The following is a 16,220-nucleotide window of genomic DNA, read 5'->3' as shown; positions in this document are numbered from 1 at the left end:
TTAATAATGTATAATGCTTTCACCACAGTCACAGTGAATGCTGATCTCCTGGAACAGCCTGTAGATTACCAAAGACTTTTACTTCCCTCTTCTTCCAGTACTCCCTTCTTTCAGCCAACAACTCCCCTTTTTCCCAGTTCTGCTCAGGCCTATCCAGAACTGTTCTACAATTACTACTTCTACAGTGATTGACTACATTAGAACTGATTTGAGCTCTACCAGTGAGCAGAGACTAGGACTTTTACCACCATTAAAAGAATTACTGTAGTTCAGAACATATATCAACCAAGAAATTAAAAAAAAAATAGAAGAATTAGTGGCTCTACCATATTGCCAACGCTAGTGATTCTGTTGTGCAGGGCACATTTTCTGAACAGGTGCATAATGCAAACTGAGCTGCAATTGGCAACTTCATGTTTCAGGCTCTCTATTGTGCTTACAAGAAAATAAATCTCGTAAGGATGTCCTGAAATTAACAGAAAATTAAATTATGAAAAGGCAGAAGTACACACTGTACAATAAGTGGTTGATGATGTATTTATGCCATTAAGCTGTTCACTCATGCATTTTCACAATTCATATGAAGACAGGTTTGTTCAAGTAACAGATAATTAATATATGCAGCTAAACCCCCCAAACCAGTAAACCAGCTTCAGGAAGAAGGACCATATATTACTTTCTATTACTTTTTTTGGCAAATGAATAGCAAGATTCATAGCATCAGGACACTTAGTTTGAGCAAAAAGTTGATGGTACAACACTATGCTTTGACTTGAAAAATTATTTGCTTCATAATAACGTAATCAGAAGATTATGAACTGATTACTTCAAGTTCCTTAGCTACTGCTTTGTTAAAATTGCTTTAGAAAAAGAAATTTTAACATGATTAAGATTACTGATGTATTCAGCAAGACTAAAGCCAGCAATGTTTAAAATGAACATAAAATATAACAAAAAAATTCAAACATGTAAAAGAATGCTGCACATATTTCAACATACAGACTATACTTATACTACAATTAACTTTCTTTTTTGGACTGCTTCAGTATAAGGAAGTTGAAACTTATATATTCCACCTAGCGTTTGATTTCTTTCAAGATTAAGAACTTTGAAACAACAAAGTGTTATAATGTTGGAAACAAAATACAGTTTATGCACATCTGGAGAGCCCAATTCTTTTAACATTTATTCATGTGTTTTACTGATACTCAGTGAGACTGTGGATGTGAATGAACAAATGTACAAGCAGGCATTAAAACATTCCAGTTAGATATAATTCCAGTATTTTAAAACTGTTAAGAATGCCAAAGAAAGATATGTGACAAACTGCTGCACTCCTTTTGCATAGCTAGATTTTTTGGGTGACAGAGACAGAAGCTGCTCACATGAATGTAAAAATGTTTGAATTCCCTTTTTTGATTCTCACCAAGAACACTGGAATGCAGGTCTTGGACATCAAGGCAAGCAAATTTCCTTTTTCTTTAAAGTGAAACACTAATTTATAAATTTCCTAAGTTTCTCTCCAAATATTTTCTAAAAAGGAAATTAAAATGCTTTGTCTTCTGACCTGGACAGATAAGCAGGGAATAAGCACCACAAAATTACCAGATGCTATCACTGGTCAATGTTGTTTAGTTTACATCTAAATGTTCCACCAGTAATTATGGAAAATTCTAAATATAGTTGGTCCAGCTCTTACAGGTGTAATGCAGCAATGAGAAGTGTTATTGACACCACTGAACATCCACGACCAGGTTTCCACAAGGAAGGAATGAGTTCTGTAATACTTGCATGCTCATCTGAAACAAGTATGTACATCTGCAGTATCCAAACAAAGGGATGTTTCCAGAATTTTTGATTTCCTGTTCTTTATCTCCTATGTATTTTGGAGCAGAATGTTTCACTTTGCATCTCTGCATCCCAATCATGTACCACTGAAAGTAGTAACTATTGATGATGGAAAATAAATATACAGTCTTATTAAATTTTCCATCAATGTTTGGTACCAAAGTTGTAAGGCAGCAGTGGGAGTGGTCCCTTTTCAAATCTAGACTGGTAACTTATTCTCCACCATTCAGTTACTACTGAGGTGTGATACTGTCCAGTATACTGTCTGTCCACAAACTCTTCTCATACCAAATTTTTAACCTTTTAAAAAAATTATATCTGCAAATAAGATTAAGAAGAAGCCATTTTAAGTACCCATTGTTGTGGTGAGCAACAAGATTTCAGGGAAAGTCTGAAAATGCTGGACTCCAAAAAATGACTTTTACATTCATTCTGACAAGCTGGAGTGCAAAACTTCCATATACCAAGCAGTCAATTACAGACAACATGGCACCAAATATTTAGAGAACTTAAAAAATATTGTGAATTTGCTTTCTCAAGTAGAAGAGAACTAACAATTTGAATGTGAAGGAAAGAGAAATGCATTTCCGTTCTGTCCTCTCTGCACTCTTAGTCCCTATTCACATTCATTTAAAAACATTTCATTTAAAACATTCATCATGTTCTGTGATGATCACAGTCATTCAGCTAGACTCCTACATAACAGTGGTTGTTGGAGTTAATCCAAAATACCCTTTATACAACGGTGTTTTGGAGTACTGCAAGTCCTCTTGCAATGAAGACTAAATTGCATTCTGAAAAAAAGGGCAATATTCAAAGCAGACAAATGTCAATTTCATCAACAATACTTTTCCCTTCAGGACTCCTCAGAGATCCTCCAAGGGGCTCAATTCCCTGCCAGAAATTATTCTATCCTAAAAGTGACCAAGAAAAGATATATATTTCTTTTGTATTTACATATTATACATATTTACATTTTCTTTAATAATACAGTTGCTGAAGGAAAAAAAAATCCTGGATAGAGGTTCTGCTTTCAACTGTCCCAACAATATTTTTTCCCTTTGAAAAAATTTACAAGTCCACTTCAGGTCCTTTGGAAGCTAGATACAATCCACGTTCCGCAGGCCACCATCCATTGTCAAGGCACCAAATCTAAACCATAAAAAAGTACATTTTTAGGTGGTTGATTAGACTATAGAATCAATCTTTAATTTCTTTATGGGGCTTTCCTTTCACTTGTTACATGCCAAGAGAAGCATTTGTAACTAACTTTTATATCTGCAAAGAAGATGGAAGAAAGGAAGCTTTGCTGCAAGTATGGGACTGGGAGTGGGGAACAAAAAACTAATTCAGATTGAAGCTAAACTCCACTCTACCAGCAATTTACCCTGGAACTTTAAAGAGATACTTATTTTTATATATTTTCTCATCTTCATAGGAAAAAAAAATCAAAATCAGTCTGTATGTGATAATGACAATAACCTCTCAGTATTTTAAGAAAAATGTTTACCTCTTCACTTTATTTAAGCAATCTGAAAACTGCAAAATCATCAATTCAGATTGGTGTAATTCCACGGTTGTCAAAAATAACTTCTAAATGGGAGGAATTAAAAGGCACCATTGCATTGCTGCAACATTATTGTGTTTAAATTCAGAATTGATCCATCTGTGCAACAGGAATTTTTATTATATTTATATTTTATATTATTATATTTCTGTTTTATTATATTTTAATGTTTATAGCCAAACAAAAGTAACATGAAACAAAAATGCAACAAAATTACTGTAAGATCAGCATTCTGACACAGCCCTGTTCCAAGGTTTTAAGTAATTATTTTTTTGTTATATCTCATTTGAACAGCTCAAAATATATTTACAGTTAAAGACATTAAAGAATTGTTCCCTTACTTTAAATTCTGGATCTAAATGTACCAAATGAAGCCTCCCCCAAGTTTCAGCCCCAAAAGGGAAAACAATTGCTTGCCTTTCCAAAATGTGATTGTTTTCAGCCAGCTCTTTAACAACACCTTCCATTTCCTCCTTCAGTTTCTTCATCCTGTAGTAACCAGAAGCAAAATAAATATTAAAGTTTTTATTGGTATAGATAGCTGCTCTGATCCCTTACTACAACAGTTTTCAGCAACTTGCCATTACATACAAAATAAGGGACAGGTAAGTTGTTTATTTACAAAGAGACAGATGATACAGTAGTGCTGTCCCTCACTCACTTCCAAATCTGTGCCACCCCTATAGCAATCTAAAATTCTTGATCTTAATACAACAATCACTAAGCAATTAAATTTTTTTTTCAATTTCCCTGTATAGCAAGCATACAGTATTACATCAATCCCCTTAAAAAATTCTCACCCAAGAGTCATTTCCACTAATGTGTTTGAGCTTGGATAGACTGTATTCATCGTATGTTTCATTCCACTGGAAGCTGCAAACATTTTCTGTGGCAGGGCATCTTGTAACTGTAATAGATAAAAAGGAAATTTAAGTTACAATAGAAGTTGTCATGTATATCTTGATGCCCACCTTAAAATCCTTTTAAAAATTCTCTGTTGTTGTGATATGTCATAAATTCATTACAGTACTAAGGTGGCTGATAAGCTCCAAGATGAGATCATCACAGCAAGTTTTGTATTGACATGACCAATAATTCCCTGGTTTGTTCCATCTTCTTATCTAATACTTTCATAATAAACTCTGGAAAGGAAGAATTATCTGTTTGTTATGTCTGTAGATATCCTAGGGCAGCAGGATTCCAATCAATGGATTAGTGGTGCAACTAAAGTACAAAGAACAAGTAAAATGCTGCTGTCCACCATTCCTAAACTGATTTTACAATTAGCAATAGCTTTTTTTCCTTTCTAGAAAACAATAATTTTACATGAAAATGCTCTTATTCTCTCAATCCTGAGGTAATTCTGATAAGTTTGCACCCTGCAGAGTCACCATCCAAATCATCAGTTTAACATCCTTAAGTTTGTATCCCATCATCTTGAATATGTAAGCAGCATTTTTATATTTCATAAGAGAATGAGGATAATCCTCTAGGTGCTCTGAAAATATTATGGTAACAGTTGCACAGAACATTTCTCAATGAACCCACATCCATTTGCACTGATTTTTTTTTTTGGGAGGGAATTGCTAACATTATCAAAAAAACCCCCAACTCATCCAAACCCACAAACTCCACCAAAAAAACCCCACGCAAGTAAAAACAAACACCATCCCAAACCAAACTAGCCGCACCAAATTCCAAAATCAAGTTACAATTCACAAAATCACATTATTCATATATTCAAAAAAAACCACCATTCAATATGACATGGCAATGAAGCTCCTGCAGACCACATACAGCACTTTTAATACAACTGCATTAATGTAAGACTCACTATTAGCAACACTACTGACATGAAAATATGTGGAAGTCTTTTAACTATGCAAATGCTTCCCATAATTTTGAAGCATTCTACCTCATTTATATAATCCTGGTATTTGGACACCTCTTCTTCAATACCAAAACACTGGTTGGTGAGAGCCAGTAATTGCTTCCTTGTGTGAAGCATTTTCCTAAAAGAAAAAGAGTTTTCATTTAAGAGCTGCTTATATAAAAGTGGTGCAATGAACATTGCCAAACATTAAAGAAATCAACAGCTTGCCTTGTCCAGTCATCAGCTTTGTCCAAAAATGTTTCATACTTGCTGACACATTCATCTTTGAAAAGAGCTATGGCTTTTGTAGCATGCAAATACAGCTTCTGCCTGCAACAGAGAAACAACCAAACTAGTGTCATACTGCTTTCAAAACCCCATTCCTCTAACTTTCTGAAATTTGGAGAAAGGTTTGTGAACTTAAAATCTGTGCAGCCACCTTTATTCAGGCTGTTGTAATGTGTGAGAACTCAACATTCTACAGGATATGACAAAAATTTGTTTCAAAAATATATCCTAGCATGGAGGAAAAAAATTATTTGAAGCACTTTGTTTGTATTCATATTCATATTTGTATATGAATAAATGGTCAAATGTCTTCCTTGAGTCAGCTGGTATACTTCAGAATTCTAAATGGAAAGGACAACAGTCCTAATTATTTCATATTTGCCTACTGCAGATACTTGGCACTTCTAGCATATATGAATAATCCTTTGCATTGAGTAACATACATGCACGAAAAAGAACAGGACTTTTGTGTCAGCCTAATTTTATGACAAGAGGAAAAAGAAACAAGCAGAAAAGGAAAAGAAAGGAAAACAAACCCCAATTCTTGTTAGTGTGGCAGACATAGTCCCAGTGTAGTTGCCTAGCCATGCTATGCATTGCACCAGTAAGTGTAAAGGATACGGCAACACTGCAGACCAACACCTAGTCCAGGCATTTCATTAAGTCTTGCATAATAAATATTGTTAATGAAATTGCAGATAGAGTGTAGCTGGACTGTCATCAGGAATGCATACCTATCATTCAACCAAAAAAATAAAATTCAAATTGAGAGCTGCTCCCTTACCCTTATCTGCCTAGAGATAAGTATTACAAAGGCCAGCCTCTGCTGACAATAGCACACAATCTTTAAGAAAAGCCACTGCCATTTTTCTGTGGGGTGAATCAGGTATAAAAAAGATGGACTTAGGACCTCAAACCTGTACAGTCCCAGGGATATATCTATGGTAGAAAATATACCAGTATTCAAACCACTATTCAATATACCAGTATTCATTTCATGAAAATTAAGCATACTTATTTGAAGTTTATCATACACTAAGACAAGGACATGGTTTTAGTAGTAGAAAACCCTCTCCTCTGCTTGGCAGTTATTCAGTTTAGCTTTCACAATGGGAAAATCAAGTGGCAAACTTGTGCCCTCTGCATGACAGCTTTTTATCTGTAATTGTAAGTGAAGCCACATTCAAGGTAGGAAGAGAAAGATTTTTTTAGAAAATTATCTAAGTGGTGTCTAAATTCATGCATCATTTAGCAAAGTCTAGGGAACCATGCAAGTGACCAGCCACTAGGAGAATAATTCATTTACTTAAACATAAGCATCTAGCACCATTTGAGATAGAATCTTATAATGGTTTGGGTTGGAAGGGACCATAAAAATCATCTAGCTCCAACCCCCCCGTCACAGAGCACTGCCAGGGATGGGGCAGCTGCAACTTCTCTGGGCAACCTGTTCCAGTGTCCCATCAGCTTCACAGAGAGGAACTTCTTCAATGCATCCAACCTAAATTTCCCCTCTTTCAGCCTGAAGCCATCACTCCTTGTCCTATAACTGCAGCTCCTGATGAAGAGTGGCTCTCAGGCTTCCCTGTAGCCCCCCCTTCAACTACTGGATGGCCACTGGGAGGACTCCATGCAACCTTCTCTTCTTCAGCAAAGGTATCCTGCCCTGCTTCTGACCACCTGTCCATTTGACAGGGTTCCCATTTGACTTGTCCCAGTCTCAGAGCATGTCTCAGATATTTTAAAGCAATTTAAATGGCATTAGCCATCTGCATATGAGGAACTGAGTAAGTGCTGAGACAAGTACAGCAGTATAGAATCAGTGGAAACTATGGGAGTTTAGAGACCCAAGTTACACACAGATGCTTAATGTGAACACCTTGCATGAGTGACAATCATAAACAAGCATGGAGAATGGGACTAAAATTAATTTTATATTTCCTGTAAGATAAAATCATTCTGGAATTTAATTCAGCTAGTCCACACTTTACTCATCTGTAGAAAATTATGTCCACTTAGCTACAAAGTCATTTCAATCTTACTTGCGGCTTTTGCCTGCCTGACAAAAAACAGGGAAGAAGTGAACTTCCTACAAAACAGTTATGCCCAGATAACAATCAGGTATTTTCCTTTTAGAAGGCCTATCAGTCAAAAAACTCTACAGTCAGAAAGCACCTCATTATCATAGGCTAGTACCCCTATGTATTTAAGATTTTTAAAAGAAATTTTTTACAAAGCAATCCTAAAGAGGTTACAATTTACAATAAAATTAATAGAATGGGTTATTGGCAAGAGCATTTGGAGGACCTGAAAGCAATCATGGTAGTTCCCAAAGGTAACTTCAAAACTTACTTGTCAAACTTGTGTATTTGTTCTTCATTATAAGGAAGCCCTAGGATCAGAGCAGATGACAAACATTACCAATCTAACTCTGCTAGATGTATTTATGCAAAACTCTACTAAGTTTATCCACTTCCTACATAGTTTCCTTCTTTTTACAGGTCAAAGTGGTCATACATGTTTTTCCTCCTCTCTAGTCTTGCAATTCAAATTTATGCTATTAATAGTGGTGTTTCATTCATAAGGGCTCTAGCATGGTATCACACTAAGGACCTACAGACATATGCACTGTGGCTAACTGTCCATACCTACCACTAGTACCCTAGTCAAACTAAGACTGACCTGTCCCTTGCATTACATTTTATGTTAAAAGTGAATCAAATAAATTACTTACTTCGTTCTGCTTTGTCTTTTTTGAACTGATAGTAGATGTCTGTAATGGAAGACAGCAGTGCCTGAAGCCTTTCTGGACTAGAGTGACAAAAGGAAGAAAATGAGATGTTTTATACATAAACTCAAGTACCTATAAAGGAGCTTTGTGAACTACAACTCAATGCAGAATTCAACACATATTAGAACAGTAAGTAGTTACTCACTTTCTGTCTTTTGGATGCATGCCTTCTTGATTAGCCCAGGTGTCAGACAGTAAACCGTCACGAGAAAGTTTGGTTTTGATATCTTGCAGACTAGTTTCTACAGTGCCCTGAGAACTGGAGAGCTGCATAAGAGCAAGAAGGTTCAATCTTACCACTAGGTAAAGTGAAAAATTATTACTTGAGCACATTAATACTACAAACTTGTTTGTTTCACTGATCTCCATTAAAGAAATATGTCAAATTATCTGCCTAGGCTTAGCTAGAAGCAGATAAAGCAAGGTATTATTAAAGAAAGAATTATATTTGATGCTGGCATTTCTGTTAGTTAAAATTTACTTTCATTCAACAATAACTTTCACCCTTTCATAAATCCCTTATTTACTTCTAGCCTTATTCTTCTGGTTTATTAAGAATTCATATAATAACTATCCACATGATTCATACCTTCCTTTCTCTGCAGTTCATACAATCTTCAAAATAAAAATGCACTAATCATCTTTTCCTTTTAGAATGGAGAACTGTTTATCTGCTCCCAGTGTATTAAGTTATTTTTAATTTTTCCTTTCATGTCTGGAAACATGATGCACATTTCAAAGCAGATCACTTTGAAGTGTGTTCATGAATGTAACATTTTAGAAAGCCAACAAAGTAGTCAATAATTCCTTAAGGAAACGAAAAAATGGAAAAGAAAATACAGCACAGCAAAATATATTTCAATGTTATAATTCTTGAGTATTAGAAAACAGGAATGTATTTTCAGGAACCCATTTTCATTACACTGAGCTAATATGAAAGGATCTGCTCTGTTTTCAGAAAGATATTCACATTAGTATGGACATTTTAACAACTGGCAATCTAGAAGCTACATTGAAATTTCTGAGTTGCTATTCCCAGAAGCCTGTGTTACTGTGTATTTGGCATTTTCTGTAGAACACCCTGTTCAGAATGACAGTGTAACTTTGTCAGACACTTACCCGCAGGAGTTTCGTATGTATCTCTGAAATTTCCTCCACTTCTGATGCTTCCAAGTTGATCTGCATCAAATTTTCATATCTGTCCAGCAAAAAAAACCAGTTGAAAAAAAATAAACAAGCAGTGAATACACTCAAAGTATTTCTTGAATCTGTCAAGCAACAACCATGAAACTGACAAATTTATGTGGCCACTAACAATGGAAAGATTTTAGATTTAAAAAATATTCCTTGATTTTTTTTTCGTATACTGGAACTGTTAAAATAAAGTTGAAATTTCCATTCCTGAATTCTTTATTCTAGTTTTATTACTTGTACTTGACAGGCAGTGGAAGACTATTTCCCTTCACCAAGTAATTTTTTTAATCTTATCAAACTAAAGGTACTTAAAGTAGTCATTAACACACTAATACTTCAATGTAACAAAATGCTTTTCTGAGAAAACTTACTGGGTTAAATGTTTAAAGGCTGGGATATGTATGATATCAGTATGACCATCTGTTCTTACTGATACTTTTCATATGACCATAGCTCAAGTGCCAAATAAATTATTCAGGACAATATTTTTTCTATTGAGTCTCATGTACAATTTAGTTTTAAAAACACTATCACAAACAGTTCAACTGCTTTCAAAAAATACATGCTTCACTCAAGTGCAATGCTTTATTTCAAATATTTCAAAGCCTTTCTTTTCAAATAAGGACTTTGTATTGTCATGCTTTGAAGCACAGCCTTGAAAAGGAAGGACAAACAAGAGGACATGTCCTTTAGAAGACTTTTAAGGAGTTAGCAAAGTCAAACAAACTGAAAATCCTGCCCCTTTGTAAGAGGCCAAAAGACCACGTGCAAACAACATAGAAAATTTCTGTTCACATGAGAACTACTCCAGTTAGCAAATGAATGTCTTTTTTTTTTCAAACTACTGCTGAGGTACTCAGAGTCACAAAACAGAAGTGACAGTGGTTTCTTCTGAGTGGCTTTCTTCTGGCAGAATGCAGGAAGAAACTATCTGAACCAAACACAGACTGAGCAAGATCTAGTCCTGCCAGCTAGTACAAATGGGCTTGAAGGGAGTTTGGGTTCTTGCCCTGATGATTTGTATCTAGGCTGCACAGGTCTTATGTCGCAAGTTACCAACTTCACTATTTCACTGTTGTGCTTTTGTGGTGGTTTTGAAGCCAGCACAAACAGACACACCTGGGTTTTAAGGTAGGCTTGGCACACAAAGAGCAAATCTGTCAAACCCTTGAGCATCCACAATTACTACGTACAAGGTGCTCAGTTTGCACAGGCATAGCAGCTCCAACAGGTTTAAGTCTAATTCTTAAGTCTCTTCTGCAAACCCAGTGGTTCTACATGTGTGTGTTAATCACCTCGTGGGTATCTGCATTTTCAGAGCAGCCTGGTGAGAAGTTTAGAAAATCTCATGACTAAGAGACCATTTGGGAAAGACTGGCAGTAGGTAGAACAGGAAAACTACCACCCATAGGAGAATGCTAAGAAGAGGTGCTATTTAAAGTTCCTATCACACTGCCTAAGAATAACACCTTCCTGGGAAGGGACCAAGGGGGGCTGGGCTTGGTTGTTTGGGGGTTTTTTTGCAGCTGCTCTGTGTTGTATTTCGACATGAAAATTCCTTCCACACAGAAAATGCTACAGTCTTAAAACTGTGTAAGGGGCAGTATTTGAAGTCATATGCAACCAAATGTAGCAGCAAAAGCACTAATGAAAGCAAAGCTACTTGATTCTTTGTCCAAGCTTTACTATAGCTTCTAGAGTCAGTAAGGGCAAATGAGCTGAGTCAGAGAAGGAGAAAAAGAACACACACAGTTACCACTAATTAGTAATTACTTGTTCTTATAAGGTGAAGCAGCAAAATTAATACTCTAACTTAAGTAACATATATGACTAAATCTGTTTAAGTCAGTGCCATCAGAAAATCCATGCTGACTCAAATTTAATTTTTATATGCAAAAACACTGCAAATAATCATAACTTATAATACTGTTGTCACTAAAAATGATAATGAAGAATCAATGTGTACGATGTACTGCTTCTACTCACATTTTCTCAGCTTTCTCAATGTTTCTGCTGCAGAAATCCAGCCTGATGACAATCTCTGCCTTTTTATGAACCATTTCATTGTAATCATCCTTGATTATTTCACTAAAAAAGTGAAGCATTAGTCTATAAGTATAAAGTAATGAATAAAAGTATTCAACTGCCATCCTACCAGCAATCAGTAACACAGTAATATAGCTGCAGCAATAATTGCCAGGAGGAATTGTTTTCAGTTAGAGATGCATTAACATAATCCTCATATAAAAATACCTTGTGCAAGCTGTTCAATGCCATCTGCATGTTACCAGAAGTTAGACTTAAATTATACACAGAGGAAAGTAAATTTGCAAACACCTTAACTTTAATTATTTAAAAAAAAAATTGTTTCCCTAATGACAGGAAAAAGGGAGAAATTCAGCCTATCCATACTCAAGGATAAACAAAACCTCCAAGATATCAAGACATGACAGAATTATGTATTGATAATCAAGGCATATCTCAATTAAAAGAAAAAAGCACAATGAAATGCAGTCAGTTGCTTACATCAGCCATCGAATTCCCTTTCTCATCAGCTCCTGGTAAAGTAGCAAAGAACTGGCAACTCTACAGGCATAACATACAATGCCTGTCACTGCCTGGAGGAAAAATACCCAGCATAAGTAATGATCTGGCATTCTCTTAACAATTGCTTCAAGACAATACATCACAACAAAGCAATACAGATTAATAAAAGAAAGCAACATGAGGAAGGTAGTTTAAAATGTGCAACTTGGCCTAAGCTTTCGTCAGGCAACAACCAAACAGCCATTACGAAGGCAGAGCTAAACATGGGTTTTCCAGTTATGCTGAAGCACCTGTTAGGGATGAAAACAAATCTCACAAACAAAAATGACTCAACTTACTATTTCTGTCAAAGTTACAAGTACATTTCTTCAATATTTTAGGAATCAAGCACATACACTAAAATGAACTTGCAAAAACTGACCCTTTTTAAAATTCTAAGGCTAGAGACTCTCTAAATTTAGCCAATTCCACTTACAAGATTGCTGTATTATTTAGAATTGAGAACAAAGTTTCAAATATTATAATTCACAATACTTTAAATAATTAGTATCAACTGATGCTTTTCTGTTAATTAATTTTCAAGATTACTGGTATTTAAAGGGGCATACATTTTCAACACTACCATGTCTGAATAAAAGGCTCCTCAGCAGTCAGTATTTCACATGTATAAGTGAAAATCACAAAGTCAAGTAGGGCTGTGCATACATTCAGTAGTTTTAGAAAAACAACCAAAACAATGCAACATCCTTTACTTGTCTCCCACAGATTCTGAAAGTTTCTAAGAGGCAACAGAAATTCCACCCTTCTGCAGAGTCCTGCAGACATCTCTCTATTGAGCAAGAGTTATTTTTCTAATGTTAAATTCTGCACCATTAGAAGTTATGAAGCCTCTAACTCATTTCAGGTCTACACAGTGTAAGGCTCCTTTCCCCACCAACACTGAATTATACAGTAACAGAGCATTTTGAATTTAGAAGACTGGACTTTGGGTTTGGTTTTAAAAAAAAACCCAAACCATATTTTGCATACAAAAGTACAGCTTGAATATAGTTTTAGATCCTTTGTTAATAAATATATTTCTATCAGCCACTATCCTCATTAGCATTCTAAAATAGTTTTATTAACATTATTAATTTGAAAATTAAGTAGCTTTCATTTCAGTATCATTATCCATATATATTATTTAAAATGGTAATTACTCACTTTAGCCATACTGGCATCCCCATCCAAATCGTAACGTTGATGTACTTTAGGAAGTAAAACTGAAACATAAAACAAGTGTCTGTATTTTATTTTTGAGAAGAGACTTCAAAAGTTCAGATTGTTTTCCCTCCCCACTCTGTACACTACTTTTATGCCTTTTAATATCATGTGCTTCTTATGCACTCCTTTAAAACAAGCCTTTGTCTTAACTGTTTTAAATAACTTGGTATCTTCAGCAAATTGTCCTTCCTTTTCCAGACTCACTTCTGAACATTCTGCACAGCACAGAATTCATGCAGGTCTCCACTTGCAACCTCTCTCCACTGAGAGAGCCAACTGTTTCTCTCTGTTCTTCTGCACCACGTTTGCCCACATAGGAGACCATTCCCTTCTCCTCACATGGCTCCTTGTTTTCACTGAGGCTCTTAAGGGTAGCACTTCACCACAGAAACACAGAAATTCAAGGCTGGAAGAGACCTGTAAGATCATCAAGTCCAACCCAACAATTCAACTAGATCATGGCAGCAAGTGCCACATCCAGTCTTTTTTTGAACTCTTCGAGGGATGATGACTCCACCACCTCACTGGGTAGATGATTCCAGTATCTGATCACTCTTTCTGTAAAATACTTCCTTCTTAATTCTAACTTGCATCTCCCTTGACGCAGCTTGAGACTGTGTCCTCTTGTTCTGTCTGTTGTCGCCCGGAGAAAGAGACTGACCCTCAGCTCACCACAGCCACCCTTCAGGAAGTTGTAGAGAGTGATAAGGTCACCCCTGAGTCTCCTTTTCTCCAGGCTAAACAACCCCAGCTCCCTCAGTCGTTCACCAGCCTCAGGCAGTCCCCACCACCTGAATCTCCTTTGTTCTCATGCTCACTAGCTCCTTCAGAAAGTTCTGTGACACAATACAAAGGCCCTGCTGATCCTTCCACAAACAGCTAACCTACCCACACTCTTCAGCACCTCTGTGTGAGTGCCAGCTGGCCAGAGCAGTCAGTATTTAGGACATACTGAAAAAAGCAACACTGACCTCTCAACTGCAGCCATGTCCTCCTGCTCATCATTTACTACAAAAGGGCTCTGGCATAGGCCCCTCTAAAAGCCTCACAATGATAAATGGAAATTCAAAACCTTAATTTCTTTTTTTTCCCTGTTATGGTATTACCTCATCTTCCGAGCAAATGTACATTGCAAAGACCTCCTCTGTTAACTGAAAGGCTAACCACATTCACAACAAATTAAAAAAAACAGTAAAACTTGACTTTCCACTTAGTGAATAATGGAACAAAAGAACCAGCTTTGAGTTACTTTCTATAATGTTTCTTTCTACTTGTTTAAAGTGTCATGCTTCAAAACAGTTCATAACTCCATAAGCACCATTACATCTTAGCACATAGATGTTCAGGTTCAAAGGACTTGGAACATTACAAGCACCTACTGTTTCTGTAAAAATGTTCTGGATACTCAGCAGTTTTGAAAAACATTGGACTGCATACTTAGAACTTCAGATATCAACAAAAGAAAACTTCCATCATTATTTTTAAGACGTAACAGACATAAAACAATTATATTAAGTAACAGAAACTATTTACAAAAGACAGCTGTGAGAAAAGGGAAATTACTTTCATATACCTTTTTCATAGATTAATCCAACAATGTTCACAGCCTCTCTGCTTACTACAAAGATAGGATTCTCCTCTGTTGTTCTGGGGAACTGCTGTGCCAATCTGCCAGGCTCTAGTACTAAGCGCCGACCTTCATATATCAGTTCTTGATTCTGAGATGGTATTTTTGTCTGCTTGTAGACCAACTCATGAAATATAGCAGCTCTATAATACAAACAATATAATTGGTCACAGTTAGACTCACTACAATAGTTCAGCAATTCAGATTTTGTATTATTTAAATGCTTTTATTTCTGATTAATTAAGAACTGGGTTTACACATAAAGCACTGGACTTCTAAGTAAAAAACCAGTAGCATGGTGCCTAAGACCCTAGGTTGCTGTGTTACAAAAATAAAAGCTATTTCCTGGAAAATATTAAACTTCCTTTCTACCTCTGATTATCTGCCAAAGCATGTCTGTCTAAACAAAATTGCTCTGGTCTGAAGGTCAGTAAAAACATGCAACACTAAATGAGGGGAAGGAAGCCTACTTAAGTTTTCTAAGGCATATCCTTTTCTTGAAAGGACATGGATGGTCTCTCCAAAAGCAGAGTCTGGTGTTTTACATGTCAAAAAATTATGTTCAGCCAGTAAGCTAACAGATAGCCAGATTATTTCCTAAAACAGCAGTGATAAGGAAGAGCAAAGACACTTTGGAATTTTATTTACAGCAACCAATAGATACAAGGACAAGAACTCATAATACCACCATACCTCTCCCCCCCAAAAAACCCCACCACAAAAGCCTACTACCACAACAGCAACCAAAAACCAAACTAGCAAAACCTCCCACAAAGAAGAAAAAACATCAGTACACTAAAGGGAAGGACCAGTTTGCCTCCTGTGCAGCACTAGTACACTATTACTTCTTAATACTACAACTAGTTAAATAATCACACATGTAAACAATAATAAAAATTAGAAGCAAGATTTCTCTGCAAAAAAAGTAGTTGGGCTCTCTCAAAATAAAAGTGATGGAATAGAAAAGAAAAATTGAAGTGGGCAGGACTGTATTTACACATTTGATGAAATAACAGTATGTATCTGTGTATTAGAAATTAACACGTGCTCTGTATTACCTGTAACACAGCAGAGAAAAGGCATTTATGTTTGTACATCTTACAGATTTTAACATCAGCACTTCGTGGTCATAAAGTGAACCCCATCCAAATCAGGATCCTAAACTGCACCAATTACCACTTCAGAGCCCCTGTGAGAGTTTTACACCACAGACAATCTGCAC

The 16,220-nt window shown here is 36.0% G+C and overlaps 1 protein-coding gene across 1 annotated transcript in view; it reads right to left on the bottom strand.

Moving 5' to 3' along the window:
• Positions 1 to 514: 514 nt before the first annotated feature.
• Positions 515 to 16,220, bottom strand: part of TBK1 (TANK binding kinase 1) — a 28,378-nt gene continuing 12,672 nt past the window's right edge. The window contains exons 9-21 of the mRNA XM_059472266.1: positions 14,945 to 15,141; positions 13,312 to 13,370; positions 12,088 to 12,179; positions 11,548 to 11,649; positions 9,487 to 9,565; positions 8,513 to 8,634; positions 8,311 to 8,387; positions 7,929 to 7,968; positions 5,517 to 5,618; positions 5,331 to 5,427; positions 4,216 to 4,322; positions 3,833 to 3,904; positions 515 to 3,000 (exon numbers count right to left, since the gene is read on the bottom strand). Coding sequence (XP_059328249.1) covers positions 2,949 to 3,000; positions 3,833 to 3,904; positions 4,216 to 4,322; positions 5,331 to 5,427; positions 5,517 to 5,618; positions 7,929 to 7,968; positions 8,311 to 8,387; positions 8,513 to 8,634; positions 9,487 to 9,565; positions 11,548 to 11,649; positions 12,088 to 12,179; positions 13,312 to 13,370; positions 14,945 to 15,141 — 1,198 coding nt within the window. The 3' untranslated portion in view covers positions 515 to 2,948. The remainder of the gene's footprint in view (positions 3,001 to 3,832; positions 3,905 to 4,215; positions 4,323 to 5,330; positions 5,428 to 5,516; positions 5,619 to 7,928; positions 7,969 to 8,310; positions 8,388 to 8,512; positions 8,635 to 9,486; positions 9,566 to 11,547; positions 11,650 to 12,087; positions 12,180 to 13,311; positions 13,371 to 14,944; positions 15,142 to 16,220) is intronic.

The sequence above is a fragment of the Ammospiza nelsoni genome, chromosome 5 (genome assembly GCF_027579445.1).
Source record: "Ammospiza nelsoni isolate bAmmNel1 chromosome 5, bAmmNel1.pri, whole genome shotgun sequence".
In the NCBI taxonomy this organism is placed as follows: Eukaryota; Metazoa; Chordata; class Aves; order Passeriformes; family Passerellidae; genus Ammospiza; species Ammospiza nelsoni.
This window is presented reverse-complemented; position numbering and strand designations above follow the sequence as displayed.